The sequence below is a fragment of the Myripristis murdjan genome, chromosome 22, assembly GCF_902150065.1.
Source record: "Myripristis murdjan chromosome 22, fMyrMur1.1, whole genome shotgun sequence".
In the NCBI taxonomy this organism is placed as follows: Eukaryota; Metazoa; Chordata; class Actinopteri; order Holocentriformes; family Holocentridae; genus Myripristis; species Myripristis murdjan.
This window is the reverse complement of record NC_044001.1, coordinates 29976498-29993853: the sequence shown is the minus strand read 5'-3', so window position 1 is coordinate 29993853 and position 17356 is coordinate 29976498. Positions and strand designations below refer to the sequence as shown.

The 17356-nt window shown below is 37.3% G+C and overlaps 1 protein-coding gene across 2 annotated transcripts; it reads right to left on the bottom strand.

The window, feature by feature from the left end:
- Nucleotides 1-5270: 5270 nt before the first annotated feature.
- Nucleotides 5271-17146, bottom strand: LOC115354541 (GTPase IMAP family member 8-like). Of its 2 annotated transcripts, XM_030044941.1 has the most exons (4): nucleotides 17088-17146; nucleotides 15272-15906; nucleotides 8338-8931; nucleotides 5271-6275 (listed from the first exon to the last, which is right to left on the bottom strand). In XM_030044941.1, exons 1-4 carry the CDS (start codon nucleotides 17110-17112, stop codon nucleotides 5514-5516), a joined length of 2016 nt encoding a protein of 671 aa, XP_029900801.1. In that variant the 5' UTR covers nucleotides 17113-17146; the 3' UTR covers nucleotides 5271-5513. The 2 variants fall into 2 exon arrangements, with proteins under 2 accessions (XP_029900801.1, XP_029900800.1); XM_030044940.1 differs by lacking the exons at nucleotides 5271-6275; nucleotides 15272-15906; nucleotides 17088-17146 and adding an exon at nucleotides 10377-10441 and having other exon boundaries at nucleotides 7459-8957.
- Between the last annotated feature and the right edge of the window lie 210 nt (nucleotides 17147-17356).

The following is a 17356-nucleotide window of genomic DNA, read 5'->3' as shown; positions in this document are numbered from 1 at the left end:
AGTGGGAAGTCAGTCACATGCACATGTCTAAGCTTGTTTGAAGACTTGTTTCCCAATAAAGTTAAAGAATGTGGATAAATCTGAAATCTTAGGGGAAAAAGGTCACAAGGTCACAAAGGTCACAAATCTTAGTAACCCCTTCTACGTTCCTCCATCATTGTTAATCTTCCAGTAGAACTATATTGTCCCCAGGTGGGTGCCTTGTCCACAAACCATGGAAGCATGGAAAAACAGAATGGAGCTAAGAACTGAACCTTGCAGAAATCCATGTGATGTCTATATGGAAGAGGTTCAATCTTGCTTTGTGAGACCAACCCATTTTCTCTAGGAATTATTGTCCGTCCACAGTTTAGATGGCACTAATAAAATGGACCCAAAATAATCTAAATTTAACATTCTGTGCTAATTCATTAAATTAATGTAATGTAATGTATACTGGTGATTGTTTTTTTTTTTTTTTATTGGCAATCTACTGAGGAAAAACATGTTTATGGAGCCAGAGAACATGATTGACAGGTTTTGTCACATACAAATACACCTTTGTCAAAAAAAAAAAAAAAAAAGTTTGCACATTCCAGCTGGGAATTCTGATCTCAGATGAAACAATGCCAAACCCATGATCACAGGTTAGACAGGAGGAGCTACAATGTGGTTTTGATGAGTGTGTAGGAGGGTGTATTCTTTAATTCCAAGAAGTAGCAGCATTAAAACGATCAGAGGCTAATAATTACATAAAGTGAGAAATAGTAATGTGTATAATTAAATGTAGTTGTATGTGTACTGTTGGAGCATTGTTCTGTTCTTTTTTCTTGTCTTTTATTTTTTAGTTTATGTTTCTGTTAATGTTTTACATTCTTGTTTCCATGAAACATTTTTTTTTTCAGTTAAAAATCACGGAACATCTGAAAACTCGTGCACATATAATTATCAAATACATGAACCTTTACAATTAAAAGCTTGTATTTTGGAAAAATGGAGATTATGTTGAGAAATTTGTCTTAACTTGACGCTCATGTAATATTTTATACCTGCATTATTTCTCATCAGCCACTACAGAACATGTTCAAGGATTCAAACATTCAAGGATATTTACTTGTCACTTACACAACAGTTTCAATTATACTTTACACATATAATGGCCCACATTTTGTGCAAGAAATTAGGTTTCCTCAGGCTCAGAACAGTGGGGACTACAAGTCTGTGCAAATAAGTTGTAATAATTAAGATAAAAATAAGGGATGGAATAAGTGCAAAAGAGCAAGAGAATAAAATATGGATAAAAGATACATTTTGTCATGCAGGTAAGATAGATTGGGGTAGGCAGTTATAGTCTCTGCAGCAATCAGGGGCCTTGAGGGGCTGTTGTTTGTGAGGCAGAGTGACTTCTTGACAGTGCCTGAAGTGTCTGGATGGTAAGAAGGTGTTTGGGAATCAGACAGCCTGTGGGAAAAAAGCCGCTCCTTCAGCTGGAAGGTTCTGGCCTGCACTGCAGACTGTGGAACGTCTTGTTGAAAAGCAAGGGAGTGAAAGTCCATGGGAAGGGTGAGCAGGGAGGGACATAGAGCCAGAGGAGATTTGATATGTAGGATGGGGATATGGGATAGGACCAGACCTAAGTGAAGTGTGAAGTCATTGTTGGGCCTTCTTGACCGCACATAACACATAACTCCATCTTACCTTGACTCATGTTGAATGCTTGATGTAATTATATGGCCAAAGAGATTCTACTGTTGTTTGTCCTGTGGTTACTTTAGTAATGAGTTCTTGCTGAGTCATGATACCTTTGGATTTTCTCATGTAAACATTGGCGTTCCTTGCTGTCTCTGCAGAGCTAGAATTTCCCATCATGAAAAAGTTCAGGATATTTTTATAACCCTACACACTAAAGGCCAAAGAACATGTGCAATGATGAAAATTGTAAGGATTTAGATATTTTGTTAAGGTGATGATGTCAGGATGATGTCAAGACAAGAAATGTCTTTCCCACCTGAAAAAAAAAAAAAAAAACACAATGCTTCTTGCCATACAAGGCTACAATACACATAAAGACGGGAACTTACAGACTGGATCATATTAGCTGTATGTCAAGTCACCCCAACCATCCAATCAAATGGCCTCAAAGGAAATCAACAAGTATCGTGAAATTAATTATACATGTATTTATTTTCAAACAAAGCAACAACATGAATTTATAAGGCATGTAATAATAAATTAAACATACAGGGTAAAGCAGTCATACATTTAAATAAAGAAGTATTGCTTGTAGTATAAGTATCTAAGTATAAAACAAAGCCATAAGGCAAGGGCATCATATGCAAGGGCTTCATATGTAAGGTTTTAAGATGTGATTTAATAAAATAAGTTCCAAGTTTACATTATTCAGATCTTGGGGCACAGAGTTCATTAACCGAAGGGCACAAACTGCAAAAGGTTAACCATCTGTTTCACCAATCACAATTTTGGAACTGCTAAAGGTCAGAACCTGATAAGATATGGGCTGGCTCATAAGCCAGTATGTCAAAAACGTTACCCAGTACTTAGCCATCAGGAGTCCTATAAACAAGTAATAAAATGTCAATATCATTTTTAAATCAGACAAGTAGGCAGTGTAAAAATGCCAGAATTGCATTTATACCCCTGAGGAATGGCGAATTCTGGGTGAGATCAGCATACTAAAGGGTTCATCTAAAGGGTTAAAAGTGACCTGATTTACAGTACGTCTCAACTGCATATAACAAGATTGGACCACTTTAAGGTTGAGTCACCCCTAAATTGGGGCAATGGATTTAATATTTGCTGACAGACTACCCAAATTCACCTAAAAACTGCTGAGGGAGGACTTCAGTTGTACAGTCATTGAGTTGCAGAACATTCATAGACATAAATTATTTAAAATCAGCAAAACAGGCCATCATGTCTGCTAAATCAGATGGGTCTATGTCTCTGAGTGGGACATACAGTTGAGAGTCATCAGCATATGAATGAAAATGAATGTTATGTCCAAAAATATTATCCTGGGTGAAGCATATATACAGGAAACAGATGAGGGCCAAAAAATAGGCCCCTGGGGAACACAACAGGAGTGAAAGTAAAGTTAAATTTTCAGTCTCTGAAAACTTTTGTCCAGGCAGTTAATTTAAACAGTATGGTGAACAGAGTCAGTGACTGAAAAAACCTGAAAACATTAAAACTGCATGCTTTCCACAATCTTCATCATGTAATCCATCAATAGTGATCTTGACAAGTGCTGTTTCAGTGCTTGATAGTAACAAAACAAAAATTTGTAAGAAAAAAAAGTCTTGTGGCAGCTTATTAAAGAAATGACTTAAGAGGAATCAATCATAACTGACATAACTGATAGTGTTGAAAGAGGTTCTGGGATTGTAACAATGTGATTCAATTGTATGTGAAAAAATGGAATTTCTAGCATCCTAAATCTGTTACAAAATGCCTTACAATAGTATACACCCAAAAATATACTTGTCAAAAACAGCCAAACATGATTATTATGAGGGACGAAAAATGACAAAACAATAAATAAATGAATAAATAAATAAATACGCATATAAATATATAAATGCATAAATAATTAAATTAATAAATATTTCTACATTTATTTATTTATTTATTTCTGTTTTTATTCATGCATTTATTTATTTATTTGTGTATTTATACATTTATGCATGTATTTATTTATTTATTTTTACATTTATTTATTTATTTATTTATTCATTTCTACATTTATTTATTCATTTATTTATTTATATATTTATTTTTACATTTATTTATTTATACTTTTATTTATTTCTACATTTATTCATTTATTTATTCCTTCTTTTATTTCTACATTTATTTATTTATTTCTACATGTATTTATTTATTTCTACATTTATTTATTTATTTCTACATTTATTTATTTATTCCTACATTTATTTCTGTATTTCTACATTTCCACATTTATTTATTTCTGTATTTCTGTGTCGTATGTTAATCAGGTGGGCGGTTCTTACATTAGTCTTAAGCACGATTGGTTTGTGGGTGTGATCCTATCCACTGCTACTGCCTGGACTGGCAGTAGCAGTGGATAGCAGTGGACTAGCTAGCTACTAGGGCATTAACAACGCCAGACTTTTCCACGTCGTCGACGTTACGTCGACCCGTCAACACCGGGAGATTTTTGGGGGGCTAGCGGGGCTCTAACCGGAGGGAGGGAGGGGTTGTAGTGGAGCACCGACCGGGCGACCGGGTGGGTGAGGAGGCTGCAGTGGAGCGCCGACCGTGTGTGTAGTCGGACTACTGGAAGTAGTCGGTGGGTGCATGATTTACCACATCATTCGCCAGTGACCTTAAATCACTGACGATGGCTCTCAAAACGCTTTCCATTGCGTTTTACACAGTAGCTAGTAGGGCATTAATGTAAACATCGACCCATCGAAAGTCGAAGAAACACCCACACACCCACACACACACCCCCACACACACGGTCGGCGCTCCGATGCAGCCTCCTCACCCCCCGGTCGCCCGGTCGGCGCTCCACTACAACCCCTCCCTCCCTCCGGTTAGAGCCCCGCTAGCCCCCCAAAAATCTCCCGGTGTTGACGGGTCGACGTAACGTCGACGACGGGGAAAAGTCTGGCGTTGTTAATGCCCTAGTAGCTAGCTAGTCCACTGCTATCCACTGCTACCATGACTGCTACTGCCAGTCCAGGCAGCAGCAGTGGATAGGATCACACCCACAAACCAATCGTGCTTAAGACTAATGTAAGAACCGCCCACCTTATTAACATACGACACAGAAATACAGAAATAAATAAATGTGGAAATGTAGAAATACAGAAATAAATGTAGGAATAAATAAATAAATGTAGAAATAAATAAATAAATGTAGAAATAAATAAATACATGTAGAAATAAATAAATAAATGTAGAAATAAAAGAAGGAATAAATAAATGAATAAATGTAGAAATAAATAAAAGTATAAATAAATAAATGTAAAAATAAATATATAAATAAATAAATGAATAAATAAATGTAGAAATGAATAAATAAATAAATAAATAAATGTAAAAATAAATAAATAAATACATGCATAAATGTATAAATACACAAATAAATAAATAAATGCATGAATAAAAACAGAAATAAATAAATAAATAAATGTAGAAATATTTATTAATTTAATTATTTATGCATTTATATATTTATATGCGTATTTATTTATTTATTCATTTATTTATTGTTTTGTCATTTTTCGTCCCTCATAGATTATGCCTAAACATGAGCACATCAAACCCCCTGAGACATACCCTTCATTGGGAGGGCCAAAATGAACTCAAAGTACAAATGAATCTATTCACAAACTTTCACTATTTCTATAGAATTCAGAGGATCTTTAGTGCTGGTGTTTGTGTCTCCATTCACTTCAGAGTATGTTTGTTTAATTAAACCAAGTAAAATTCAAGAAGAAACACTGGATAGATAACAACACAAAGCAAAAACATGCTACCGTTTCTTATTGTAGAAGACATTTATCTGAGCTGCCTTTGTACTTAAACGACCCTCTTGGGGAAAACATCATTTCTCTTTCTACTTCAGCCTTCAGCTCTTCCATCTTTTGCCGCTCCTCTGCCTTTAATTCCTTTAAAAGCTTTTTCTTTTCTTTTTTGCTTGCCCTTTCTGCTTTTTTAAACATCTTTCTAGTATAGTGACCGCCATTATCTAGAATCATCTCGTCAATTTTATCAAGGAGCTGATAGGTCTGTGACGGGTCTTTTACTTCGTTGTTGAAAACATGATACCGCCCATGACATGTCCAAATGATGTCTTCCAGTTCTTCATTCTGTGAAACAAATTCTTCAATGGTTTTTTTCTTCAGCCTGTCTCCATGAGTGAACAACACCATTGTGAATTTAGCTGCATCTTCACCAAAGGTGGTCTGAATCATCCTCACTGTGTCTTGCTCTTCCTGTGTGAACCTTCCCAGTCGAATTACCACCAGGAAGGCATGAGGACCAGGAGCTGACAGTGAGATGCACATCTTGATCCTCTTCAGCACTTCTTCTTGAGTAAAACCTGTATCAAACAGGCCTGGAGTATCAACAACAGCAACCTGTCGTCCTCCAACCACTCCCTTCTCTTTCTCACAATTAGATGTCAGAGAAGATGGAGACAGTTGAGACTCGAAAGCTTCTCGCCCCAGAATGGTGTTTCCTGCTGCACTCTTCCCCACTCCAGTCTTCCCAACCAAAATGATTCGTATTTCTTCATTCTTTTTCTTCTTTCCAGATCCTGAAAGACAAAACATGGCACAATCCTTTTCAGTTTGCCCTTCTTGTGTTGTGTAACATATTGAACCTCAAACAGTGTGACAATTAAACAGAACACTGCAGTGCGAGTTTACTGTCCCGACTCCAGTAAGAATCAGTTGCTGAGAGTAAGATGGGGCTAAGAACTGAACCCTGTGGAACTCTGTGTGATGTCTGCTGAAGATGAGCTGCGAACTGTATGTTGACTGAAATCACTCTGTTGGAGAGGCTCAACCAGGGAAGAACTTAATGAAACCAACCGACCTTCTCAAGCAATTTAATACCACAGTAGCTTATAGTCTGTGGACTTGCGGACAACGATTGCAAATTATTACACAATTTATTGAGGAGCTTTTGTGTACAGTAACATTCAGTGATTTTCAAATAATAGAATATTTTAAGTAAATCATTTCACTGCAAACATCTATTGTCAAGCCAAGACATCATATGTAAAGTAATGCACATGCACAATTGTTCTACATTCAGCCAAAAATATCAGTTACAAATATTGCCACAACATCATGTAATCAATCCTCTCCATATATGAAGATGAAATCAAACCGCTTTCTTATGCTATTTAATAACACAGTAGCTCATAGTCTACGAACTGAAGACAACAATCTTTAGAAATTACTACACAATTTGTTGAGGGCCTTTATGTACATAAATTTTCAGTGACCCTCAAATAATAGAATATTGTAGGCAGATCATTTTATTGCAAGTATCTATTGTCAAGATACCATATGTAAAATAATACATGTACAATTGTTCAACATATTGCAGCAAAAATATCAGTTACACATATTGCCAAACCATCATGTAATTAATCATCTACATATATCAAGAATTTACATATTGACAGTGCAGATTAGGGAATTTACAGGTTTGGTTTTGTGTTTTTAACTGTATATCGCATCAACTCATTTTCAGCTTTAGTGACAAAAAACTTTACCATTTTACTGCAGCTCTTGCTATCCGTCAACACAGTCCAGTAGGGCACTCTTTTTTGACCTCTTAAAAAACATTATAAAGGTTCTTTTTGAAAATGGGAGACAGAGAACAGTCAAATATGTCTTAAATACATCTTGAAATTGTCCACTGAAAGAAAGAAAGGTTGCAAAACTTGCTTTTATGTTTTATTTAGCATTTTTCATAAACCAGGCCCTTGTATACAAGCACACCAAAGCAAAGCACTTTTGGTGCTTTGCAAAGCTTTGCAAATGTAATGTTGTCAATGTAAAAAATAACCGACCCCCAAAAAATCATGGTTAAAAAGAGTTGCTCAGAACTTGTTTAGAATAAATAAACAATCACAAAGGCATGCAACTCTATTGCGTACTCTACTACTGAGTTTTCTTTTCTCAGAACAAGATGCTGCAGTAAATTCCTGGTTCATCATCATGAGAGCAAGTGGTCAGGTTCTGCTGTGTACTGTTACAAATGATGGGAATCAACAATTCAATAAAGCCTTGGTTGAAAAAGCCAAATCTACTGTTTAATGCAGACCAATAACTTCACTTCTGCAGTCAATCAAAGAATCATAAACATTAGCATAGAACTTAACAGGGTTTCTCTTGGTCAGAAAATGGTTTATTATTTACATAGCTTTTCAGAAATAATTGGCATACAAGGACAAACAGGACAGGGCACACTATCACCCAGCCCTAGGTCAACTGCATTGTCTTACTGGATACTGCATTTGTCTGAGATTTGAATCGATACTGCACCAATGGCAGCTCCAACAGCTGCTCCAGCTGCTGCTCCTATGACCAAACCAACTGGCCCTGCTGCAACTCCAAGCAAACCACCAACCGTAGCACCACAAGCTGTTGCTATGGCTATCACTGGAGCTTTAACAAAGTCATTTGACTTTTCGGCTCGAGCTCTGGCTTCAACCTCGTATCTGTGATGCACAATTGTCTCTTCCCTGTGAAAAGTTCCTCCAACATATCTGCTTCTCAGCTCCGCCAGCTCCCTTTGCTTCTGCTCCTCAAACTCTTTCAGGAGTCTCGCTTTCTCTTTTTCTATGGCTTCCTCTGCTCTCATAAACATTTCATTGGTGTAATACCACCCGCCATTAACTGTAGTCATGTCATCAATTATATCAAGCAGCCGATAGGTCTGTTTTTCATTTTTCACTTCATTATTGAAAACATGATACCGTCCATAGCATGACGCAATGATGGCTTTCAGTTCTTCACTCTGTGAAACAAATTCTTCGATAGTTTGGTTCTTCAGCTGGTCTCCATGAGTGAACAACACCATTGTGAATTTAGCTGCATCTTCACCAAAGGTGGTTTGAATCATCCTCACTGTGTCTTGCTCTTCCTGTGTGAACCTTCCCAGCTGAAGGACCACCAGGAAGGCATGAGGACCAGGAGCTGACAGTGAGATGCACATCTTGATCCTCTTCAGCACTTCTTCTTGAGTAAAATTTGTGTCAAACAGGCCTGGAGTATCAACAACAGCAACCTGTCGTCCTCCAACCGCTCCCTTGGCTTTCTTACATTCAGATGTCAGGGAAGACGGGGACAGGTCAGATTCGAAAGCTTCTCTCCCCAAGATTGTGTTTCCTGCTGCACTCTTCCCAACTCCAGTCTTCCCAACTAGAACAATCCTCCGTTCATAGGATTCTGATAAAGCTCCCAACCCTGTCAGACACAAATACACCTTTGTCATATAGTGTGTGGGTGGCAGAAAAGGAAATAATGCTTGCATGCTCCAGATGGGAATTCCAATCTCAGCTGATGAAATGCACAAACATGATTACATTTTAGATAGGAAGAGATAAGATGTGGTTTTGATGAGTGCATCACAAGGTGCATTCCTTCATTCCAGGCAGTAGCAGCATTAAAGTGATCAGAGGCTAATAGTTAAATACAGTGTATATGGATATTATTATTTATATATTTTATTAATTCATATATTTATTTAATTTTATATAAAAAGGTATTCCTGTTGTATATTTGCTGTTTTAGTCTGTTATGTTGTCTTTTGTTTTATTTTTTTGGTTCCTGGCTTTATAATTATTTTATGTTTTCCTCCAATGTTTCCGTGAAGCACTATGTCATTGCAAACATGTTTCAAAAAGATAAAAAAAGCAAAATTTATCATTAACACTAAATCTCTCTCTCTCTCTCTCGTTTTTCTGCTGTTTGTCTGCTCTGTGTTCAGCTGACTTTCTTTGTCAGCAGTGTGTTTTATAAACTCGCTCAAAAAAACGCAGTGCACATCCTGGGTTGTTTAAGCCGTGATCAGAGCGAAAACAGCCACAAAACAAACAAACACAAAAACGTATGAGCTAGCGAATGAAGTGAGCAAGCAGTGTGGTGGCCTAGTGGCAGAGAGAGAAAGAGAGAGAAAGAGAGAGAGAGAGAGAGAGAGAGGCCAGCGGTGGCTGAGTGAGCTAGATAACAAATGAAGAGACGGAGGAGAAGTAGCAAGAACACTGCACTAAAAATTAAGGGTGATAGAACCAGTAGTTTGTGAGAATAGCTGGGGACACACACACACACACACACACACACACATCAGGGCAGACAAGATCATATGCAGGATCTCCTCCAGGCTGATGTACTTTTTTAATTAAGGAAAGGAAAACTATAAGGAAAACTGTCATATTGCCATATAGTGAATTCACAGATTTCATTCCACAATATTTAAAAATTACCAGCGTGTAGGGTCACATTCAATTTCACTGCCTCATTATGCATTTTTCAATGTATCTTATCTGAATCTTATGTATTATTTTCAACCATTTCACTATTTAACACCAATCACTGTACAATGTGTTGATATTGTCATGGTAAATAATGTCAAGGTTTTTGCATTTTCTGCATTTGATTTAAATGTAGCCACTAAATTCTTCTGTGGGACTTAGTTAACACAGCAAAGCTGGCAACTGTAGAACTCATTTTCTTAAGTGTCTTGTGAATCCAGTACTGCACAGGTAAAAACAAAACAAAACAAACAAACAAACCCTCATGTAGCTACTGGCTGACTGTAAATAACAGTGAATGAATAACTACATTGAAATTTCATATCCACTGAAAAACAGAGCTCAGTCTTACCTTTATAAGCTGCGCTACTCATGTTGAATACAACCAACTTGCTTCCTTAAGAAATGACTAATGAATTCTTCAGAGTCCTGTCATACCTTTTGATGCCTTACCTAAGAAGGCGGCGTTCCTTCCCGTCTCTGCTGAACTGGAATTTCCCTGACAAGGAATTCAAGTTGTTTTTCAGATAACCGACACGCTAAAGCCACATGACACCAGTAGAGTCAAAGAGTCGGGCAATCACCTCAAACTAATTAAAAATCAGAAGAAGAAGAGAGAAGAGTTGAGGAAAACTCTTAACTGACATGTTAAAGTAGCTGCTGTTGGTAAAATGTTATTTATAGCCATGAGGCTGTGTCTTGCCTCTGTGCTGCAGATGGGTGTATTTTCCCTTTCCTGACCTCTCTATCAAATTCAGTGTCTGGTGGAGCTAATTGCTAACAGTGTGCATACTCTGTACCACACTGAGGACAAACTGCAGCTCAGCACACTATAGCAGGTGGAATAAAGAGCTACTTCCACATTCACCCTGCCTCTTGTCATGCTAGGTTACATACGTATGTTTAGAGACTGGTGTCTATAGACTGAATCATGTCACTTTCATGTCAAGTGATTACAATAATAATGATAATAATAATACATTATTTTGTTATAATAATAATAATTATTAGTAGTAGTAGTTGTAGTGACACTGGCAACTGTTAATAAGCATAAGGTGTCATAAAAGAAGAGGCACAGTGTGTCAGTGCTGTCTTATCTGCTTCCTGTTGAAAAGACAAGAGTAATATCTCCATGGTGTTGTTTGCCTTTAAATAACTGTGTATTGGTCACTCCATAATACCCTGAAAACATCCAACCTCCTTTTACTGCCCTGGAGCTGGGGTCATCACCCAGCGGCTGTGGAGCCACATGTGGCTGCTCAGCCCCCCTGCAGCAGCGCCCTGTAGCTTAGACAAAAAATAACACGGAAATAAATAAGTTATTTTTATTTAATTTTTGCTGCACAGTGGACAATTTTCTCATCTTGGAGTTTGAGGTAATACTATGACACTGACATTTCAAAAAAATGTTTTAATGTGTTTTCAATGAAAATCTAAATTTCATCTTACTGACTATGGATAAATAATAAAAAAGTCTCAGAGGAAAATAGAAAGTTTAATTCTGCGTGTGTGAACAGATTCATTTGCTTTCACTGCCAACGATGCTGGCTTACCTGTATGCTTGACATGTGGTGTCATAATTAAATACAAACTGGCTGATTTTTTTATGTTTACTCTTTGCAGCAATATGTTTTATTTATTTCAAAGTGTGAAAGCATAGTGCCAGTGTGTTGTTTCCCCTCGGCATAACAGTTTGGTGTTTTCCTTTGTTATAACAGATAAAAACAGCAATAAAATGTTAGCAGCTTTCTCTATTCTTGTTCTATAATTTCATAAATGTAACAAACTATAGTTTTTGTATAGGTAGTGTATCTATATATAAAACTTTATAAGTTGTGTTATCAAATATGTGATGTAGCTCCAGATGAATTTTATTTGGTGAAAGAGTGGGTAAAATGGCTCTTTTGACAGTAAAGATTGCTGACCTCTGGCTGAGACATACAATATAACAGCAGAGTGGAAAGGTAGGCAGGCAGACACAGTTTTAGTGTAGTGTTTTTTATTTTTATTTTTATTATTTTTATTATTTTATTTACAAATAAGATGGAACAACACAACCAAAACATAAATGGCAACACAGATCACAGAATGAGCAGAAAAACTAACCAGTAGACAACAATCCAATATCAGCACAGAAACACATGAACAACCACCCAGGGAAAAAGAGGAGATAAAATATATATACACACAAACAGCATGCTGTCTTTTGCTCAGTGAATGATGACTGTCACATAAAATGTTTCAGACAAATGACTCGCAGGCTTTTTGCTGCATGTACTCATGTGGTGTTTGTTGCCTATTTCTTGCAAGTTGTTGTCTTTGTTCCGTAAAGGCGTGCTTCCATTTTTAATAATAATAACAGACACTTATACAGTGTGTAACTTTGGTTTGAGAGGAAGGTAGGAGAAATGGGGGATCTGGGGGTCCGCATCTGAGGAAACCAAAAAAGCGATTTGAATCCCACTTCCTGCACTTCTACATTTAGGGACTGTGCAGCCAATACACACAATATTTAGTCATGCTGATGAAAACATCCAGCAGACACAAACTCGACTCTTTCAGCCACCAGCCACCATTTGAAAAAATGTGGCAGCCTGTTGCCAACATGAGACACAAACCTGCATTACTCCCACGCAGCCCAGTGTCAAGGCAAAGTGTGTAAAGGAGCCGCTGGTCCACCAGAGGAAAGCCTGTGAGTGTGACACCGTGTGGCTGATGCATCCAAACTAGACGGCTGGATGACAGAGCAGTGGAGTGACGTAGTGTAGAGGGACGGACAGAGTGTGTGTAGGGAGGCAGGTGGGCTGGTGGACAGGTCAAACACACCGAGAGACACAAACCTAAATCCGTGCTCAAGCAAAACTGGACTGTTTGTTTTTAATGTGTTCAGCTTTTCATTCCAACCAAAAACTCCACTAGCTGATCTCACTGATTCCCCTCAAGCAGAGAGGAGGGACTAACCAGTGAAGTCACCTGGTGGAGGTTTTGGTTGGAATGAAAAGCTGCAGCTTCTTGGCCTCCATGGCACCAGTTTGACACCCCTGACCTAACACCAACCTTAGCCAAGTGATTTAGTTAACATCGCTCACTGTTCCATTTCCACTACAGTAGTAGTAGAAACTCAAAATAAGATCTAAAACTAGAGGAAATACCTTGAATAATCCAACTACATCAAACTATTCTTCAAAAAACATATTTATTGTAGTGTCAACGAAAAACAAAGCAAGATATGGCATCAAATAGTGACATACAGTATATGTTTGAGCTGTACACTGTCCCTTTTAGATCAAATAAGAAAATGAAATGGAACTATGCCACAAATAATAATGCAACTTAAAATGCAAAAAAAAAAAAAGAAAAAAAAAAGAGATATCTATCTAGATACAAATTCAAAATATCAGTAAAATATGAACTATTTCTGACATTAATATCCTGACAGATGTTTTGAAAGAATAAAAAGCTCAGTATTTGCTCCTCCTGTGGTCTGTCCTCTCTCTCCCTCACTGTCCTGCACTCGCTTCAGCTTGTAAACAATAGCTATTAGCTATTAGCTTAAACTGTGAGCTGAGAGAGGCAGGTTTTGGACCAAGCAGGGCAAAAAATATCGCTTTTCATATTACAGCCTTGTGCTTGGTGAACAAGTGGTGTGATAAATGACTCACTGGCTTTCACTTGAGAAGGTTTTCTTGCCAGTTATCATTAGGCTGCCTCTCAGGCTGGTGGACTGACTGAAACTTACCAGTGATGGTTTATCATGAACACTGATCATTATGTCCAAGTGGGAGCATGTAAACTGAGAATAGGATGGGACTAAGAACAAAATCCTGTGGGACTCCACATGATATTTGCTGAGGATGAGTTGCCTACTGTATGTTGAATGAAAGCATTCTTTTAGAAGGTATGAACCTGGAAAGAACCAACCCAGTTTCTCAAGCAATTTAACAACACACTATAATCTACAGAACTGATAACAATGTGATGAATGTTTAAGTATAAAAACAAACCTTTCCTGCCATGTGCTGCTGCAACACAGGGCTCAGGTAGACATTGTGGCCCGGGTGTTTGAAGACTCTGTGTGCTCAAAAACCAAACGGAATTTCTGAAATACATTTTGATGTATCTAAGGTACCCTGGTTAACTGTTTATAATGGTCTCCCTGTTTTAAATTGTAGTTTGATAAAAAAAAAAACTGAATCTGAATGTTGCATTATTCAAAATGAAAGAATACTATAGAATCCACAGCTTCTGTTTTACATAGTTTATTACAAAGCCCTATGTACATGAAGTATTCGGTTTGTAAAATATTTTAAGTAAATCATTTCATTGGAAGTATTTATTGTTAAGTCAAGAAACAACTAGATGTATAAAACAATACAAGTGGAATTCTTACATATAATGCACCAAAAGATGACACTTACACATATCACCAAACCATGTTCAACGGTGTAATGTTTCATGTAACCTATCTACAGTAATCTGTCTATAATAACAGTTTATTTATTGACAGTTGCAGATTCAGTGACTTAAAAAGGACATTCATAATAGTTTTTGAGAGGCTGAAAACAAATGCTTTATTTAGTTGCAAATACTTAGCTAACAAACAAAGGGCAATTTTATTCTCCTGATTGTATATTGTGTTTGCTGTGCAAGTTTTCTTTTATTTTTTTCAGTTCACACACATGCATGCACATACATAAGCCTTTTAGAGATGGAAGGGTTTACATGGACACATAATCAGATCTTCCAAACAGAAATTTAGCTGTGTTAACTGGACTATTTGTAATCACTTCACCCGATGATGAGTAACTAACCATAATTCTACATGGCTATAACACTGTGGGAGGAAGAGTGGGCACTTTTCTTGTTGTACAGTATTGCTGTCCTATTGCCCAGCCCTAAGTCACCTGCATTCTTTTACTGCACTCTGCATTTATTTGCAATGTTAATCGATAGTGCACCAAGGGCAGCTCCAGCAGCTGCTCCAAGTGCTGCTCCTGTAACCGAACCAATTGGGCCTCCTACAAACCCAATCACAGTTCCAACTAAAGTGCCACAAGCTGTTGTTATTGCTATCACTGGAGCTGCGAGAAAGGAATTTGACTTTTCAGCTTGAGCTCTGGCTTTAGTGTCATATCTGTCATGCATCATTTTCTCTTCCCTTTGCAAGGATTTTCCCGCATATTTGCGTCTCAATTCCTCCAGCTCCTTTTGCTTCTCTGCTTCAAACTCTTTCAGGAGTTTTGCTTTCTCTTTTTTTATGGCTTCTTCTGCTCTCTTAAACATGTCATTGGTGTAATGCCCCCCACCATTATCTTTAATCATCTTGTCAATTTTATTAAGGAGTTGTTTGACCTGTTTTTTGTCTGACACCTCATTATTGAAAACGTGATATCGTCCATGGCATGAGGCAATGATGGCCTCCAGTTCTTCACTTTGTGAAACAAATTCTTCAACAGTTTGGTTCTTCAGCTGGTCTCCATGAGTGAACAACACCATTGTGAATTTAGCTGCATCCTCACCAAAGGTGGTCTGAATCATCCTCACTGTGTCTTGCTCTTCCTGTGTGAACCTTCCCAGTCGAATTACCACCAGGAAGGCATGAGGACCAGGAGCTGACAGTGAGATGCACATCTTGATCTTCTTCAGCACTTCTTCTTGGGTAGAATTTGTGTCAAACAGGCCTGGAGTATCAACAACAGCAACCTCTCGTCCTTCAGCCTTTCCCTTCTCTTTCTGACAATAAGATGTCAGAGAAGATGGAGACAGTTCAGATTTGAAAACTTTTTTCCCCAAGATTGTGTTTCCTGCGGCACTCTTTCCAACTCCAGTCTTCCCAACTAGAACGATCCTCCACTCATTGGATTGTGTTAATTTTCCAGACCCTGTCAGACACAAATACACGTTTGTCATACAGTGCTTGGATGTCAGGAAAAAATGCGGAATGCTTTAAATCTCATCCGAATAAATAGATAGAGATAGAGATAGAGATAGAGACAAAATGTTTCATGCACATCCTTGAATGACAGGTACTGGGAGAATGAAGATCACTTGTAATTAGGGATGAGCGAGTACACCACTATCTGTATCTGTATCTGTTTAACCATCTACATTATCTGTATACGTATCCGTACTCGGAGTGGGTGGGGCCGAAGCCGGAAGTGAGTGGGACTAAACCCGGAAGTTGGCTGAGTTTGACCGGAAATGGTGGGGCTTAACCGGTAGGTTATTTTAAGCCTGAAATTGATACGGGTTGATCAGAAGTTGCTATGTTTATCGTTTTTTGGAAAACTATTTACAGAACAGCCTCAGAAGCTTCAGATCAATGTTTTTGATCACAATAGTAAACAAACTATTTACAGAACAAGCTTTTTATAAACACAGAACATGAATATTCTTAAGTGCATCAATGAATACAACACATGCAGTAGGCAATTATGAAGTACTAGAGAGAGAGTATATATATATATATATATATATATATATATATAATAAAAGGTAATGGCTAATGATCGCAGTCAGAAAAAATATGACAGATGTAATACATAATTACAGAACAAGCTTCATCTGTTGTTTCATCTGTTGTAAAGTGTCCTTGAGTGTTTTTGAAAGGCGCTTATAAATAAAATATATTATTATTATTATCATTATTATTAGATGTAATACATAATTTCAATATATGAAAAAAGTTTTTTTCATATTTTTTTTTACATTATAGGATTCTTGCATACTTTATTATCATATGTTCCTCTTTTTCCTTTTTTCCTCCCTTTTTTCATATATTGAAATTATATTTATTAATTAATTTATTTAAGTTCTCAAATTTCTCACTTTAATTGCACAGCACAGTTGTTGACTTAATAATTTTGTTCAAGTCCAGTTTAAGACCTTTACTAACTAACTACAGCAAAAATTCCTGTAATTTGGCTCATATGTGAATTGACAGTAATGATGTTTAGAGGATATGTAGAGATGGAACCATAATAAGCTGTAATCACTAAACTAATTGAAAGTGAATAATTACACTGAAACGTTATATTTGCTGAAAAACAGAACTCAGTCTTACCTTTTCTTCTCAATGCCTGAAGCATGTTGAATACAGCCTAAAGGATCCTGACGTTGTCTGTCTTGCAATGCGTCCTCTGTCTGAGTGTTCCTTCCCGCTTCTGCTCAACTGGAATGTTGTATCACAAGGAAGTTGAGTATTTTTTTTTTCACACCTGCAGTGGTTACTTCATAGGCACTTTGATGTCAGGATCAAATTGATGTCAGGCAATGGCCTCAAATTAAAAACAACAAGACAACCTCGCAGATGAAACAACAGCACAAGAAATG

Excerpts from the sequence above, each read along its gene's own strand:
- LOC115354541 (XM_030044941.1), bottom strand. The coding sequence starts at position 17,112 with ATGCTTCAGGCATTGAGAAGAAAAG. Across the intron at positions 15,907-17,087 it reads TCAGGCATTGAGAAGAAAAG|GGTCTGGAAAATTAACACAA; the intron begins GTAAGACTGAGT and ends TGTGTCTGACAG. Across the intron at positions 8,932-15,271 it reads AAGAAGCCATAAAAAAAGAG|GAACGGAGGATTGTTCTAGT; the intron begins AAAGCAAAACTC and ends TCAGAATCCTAT.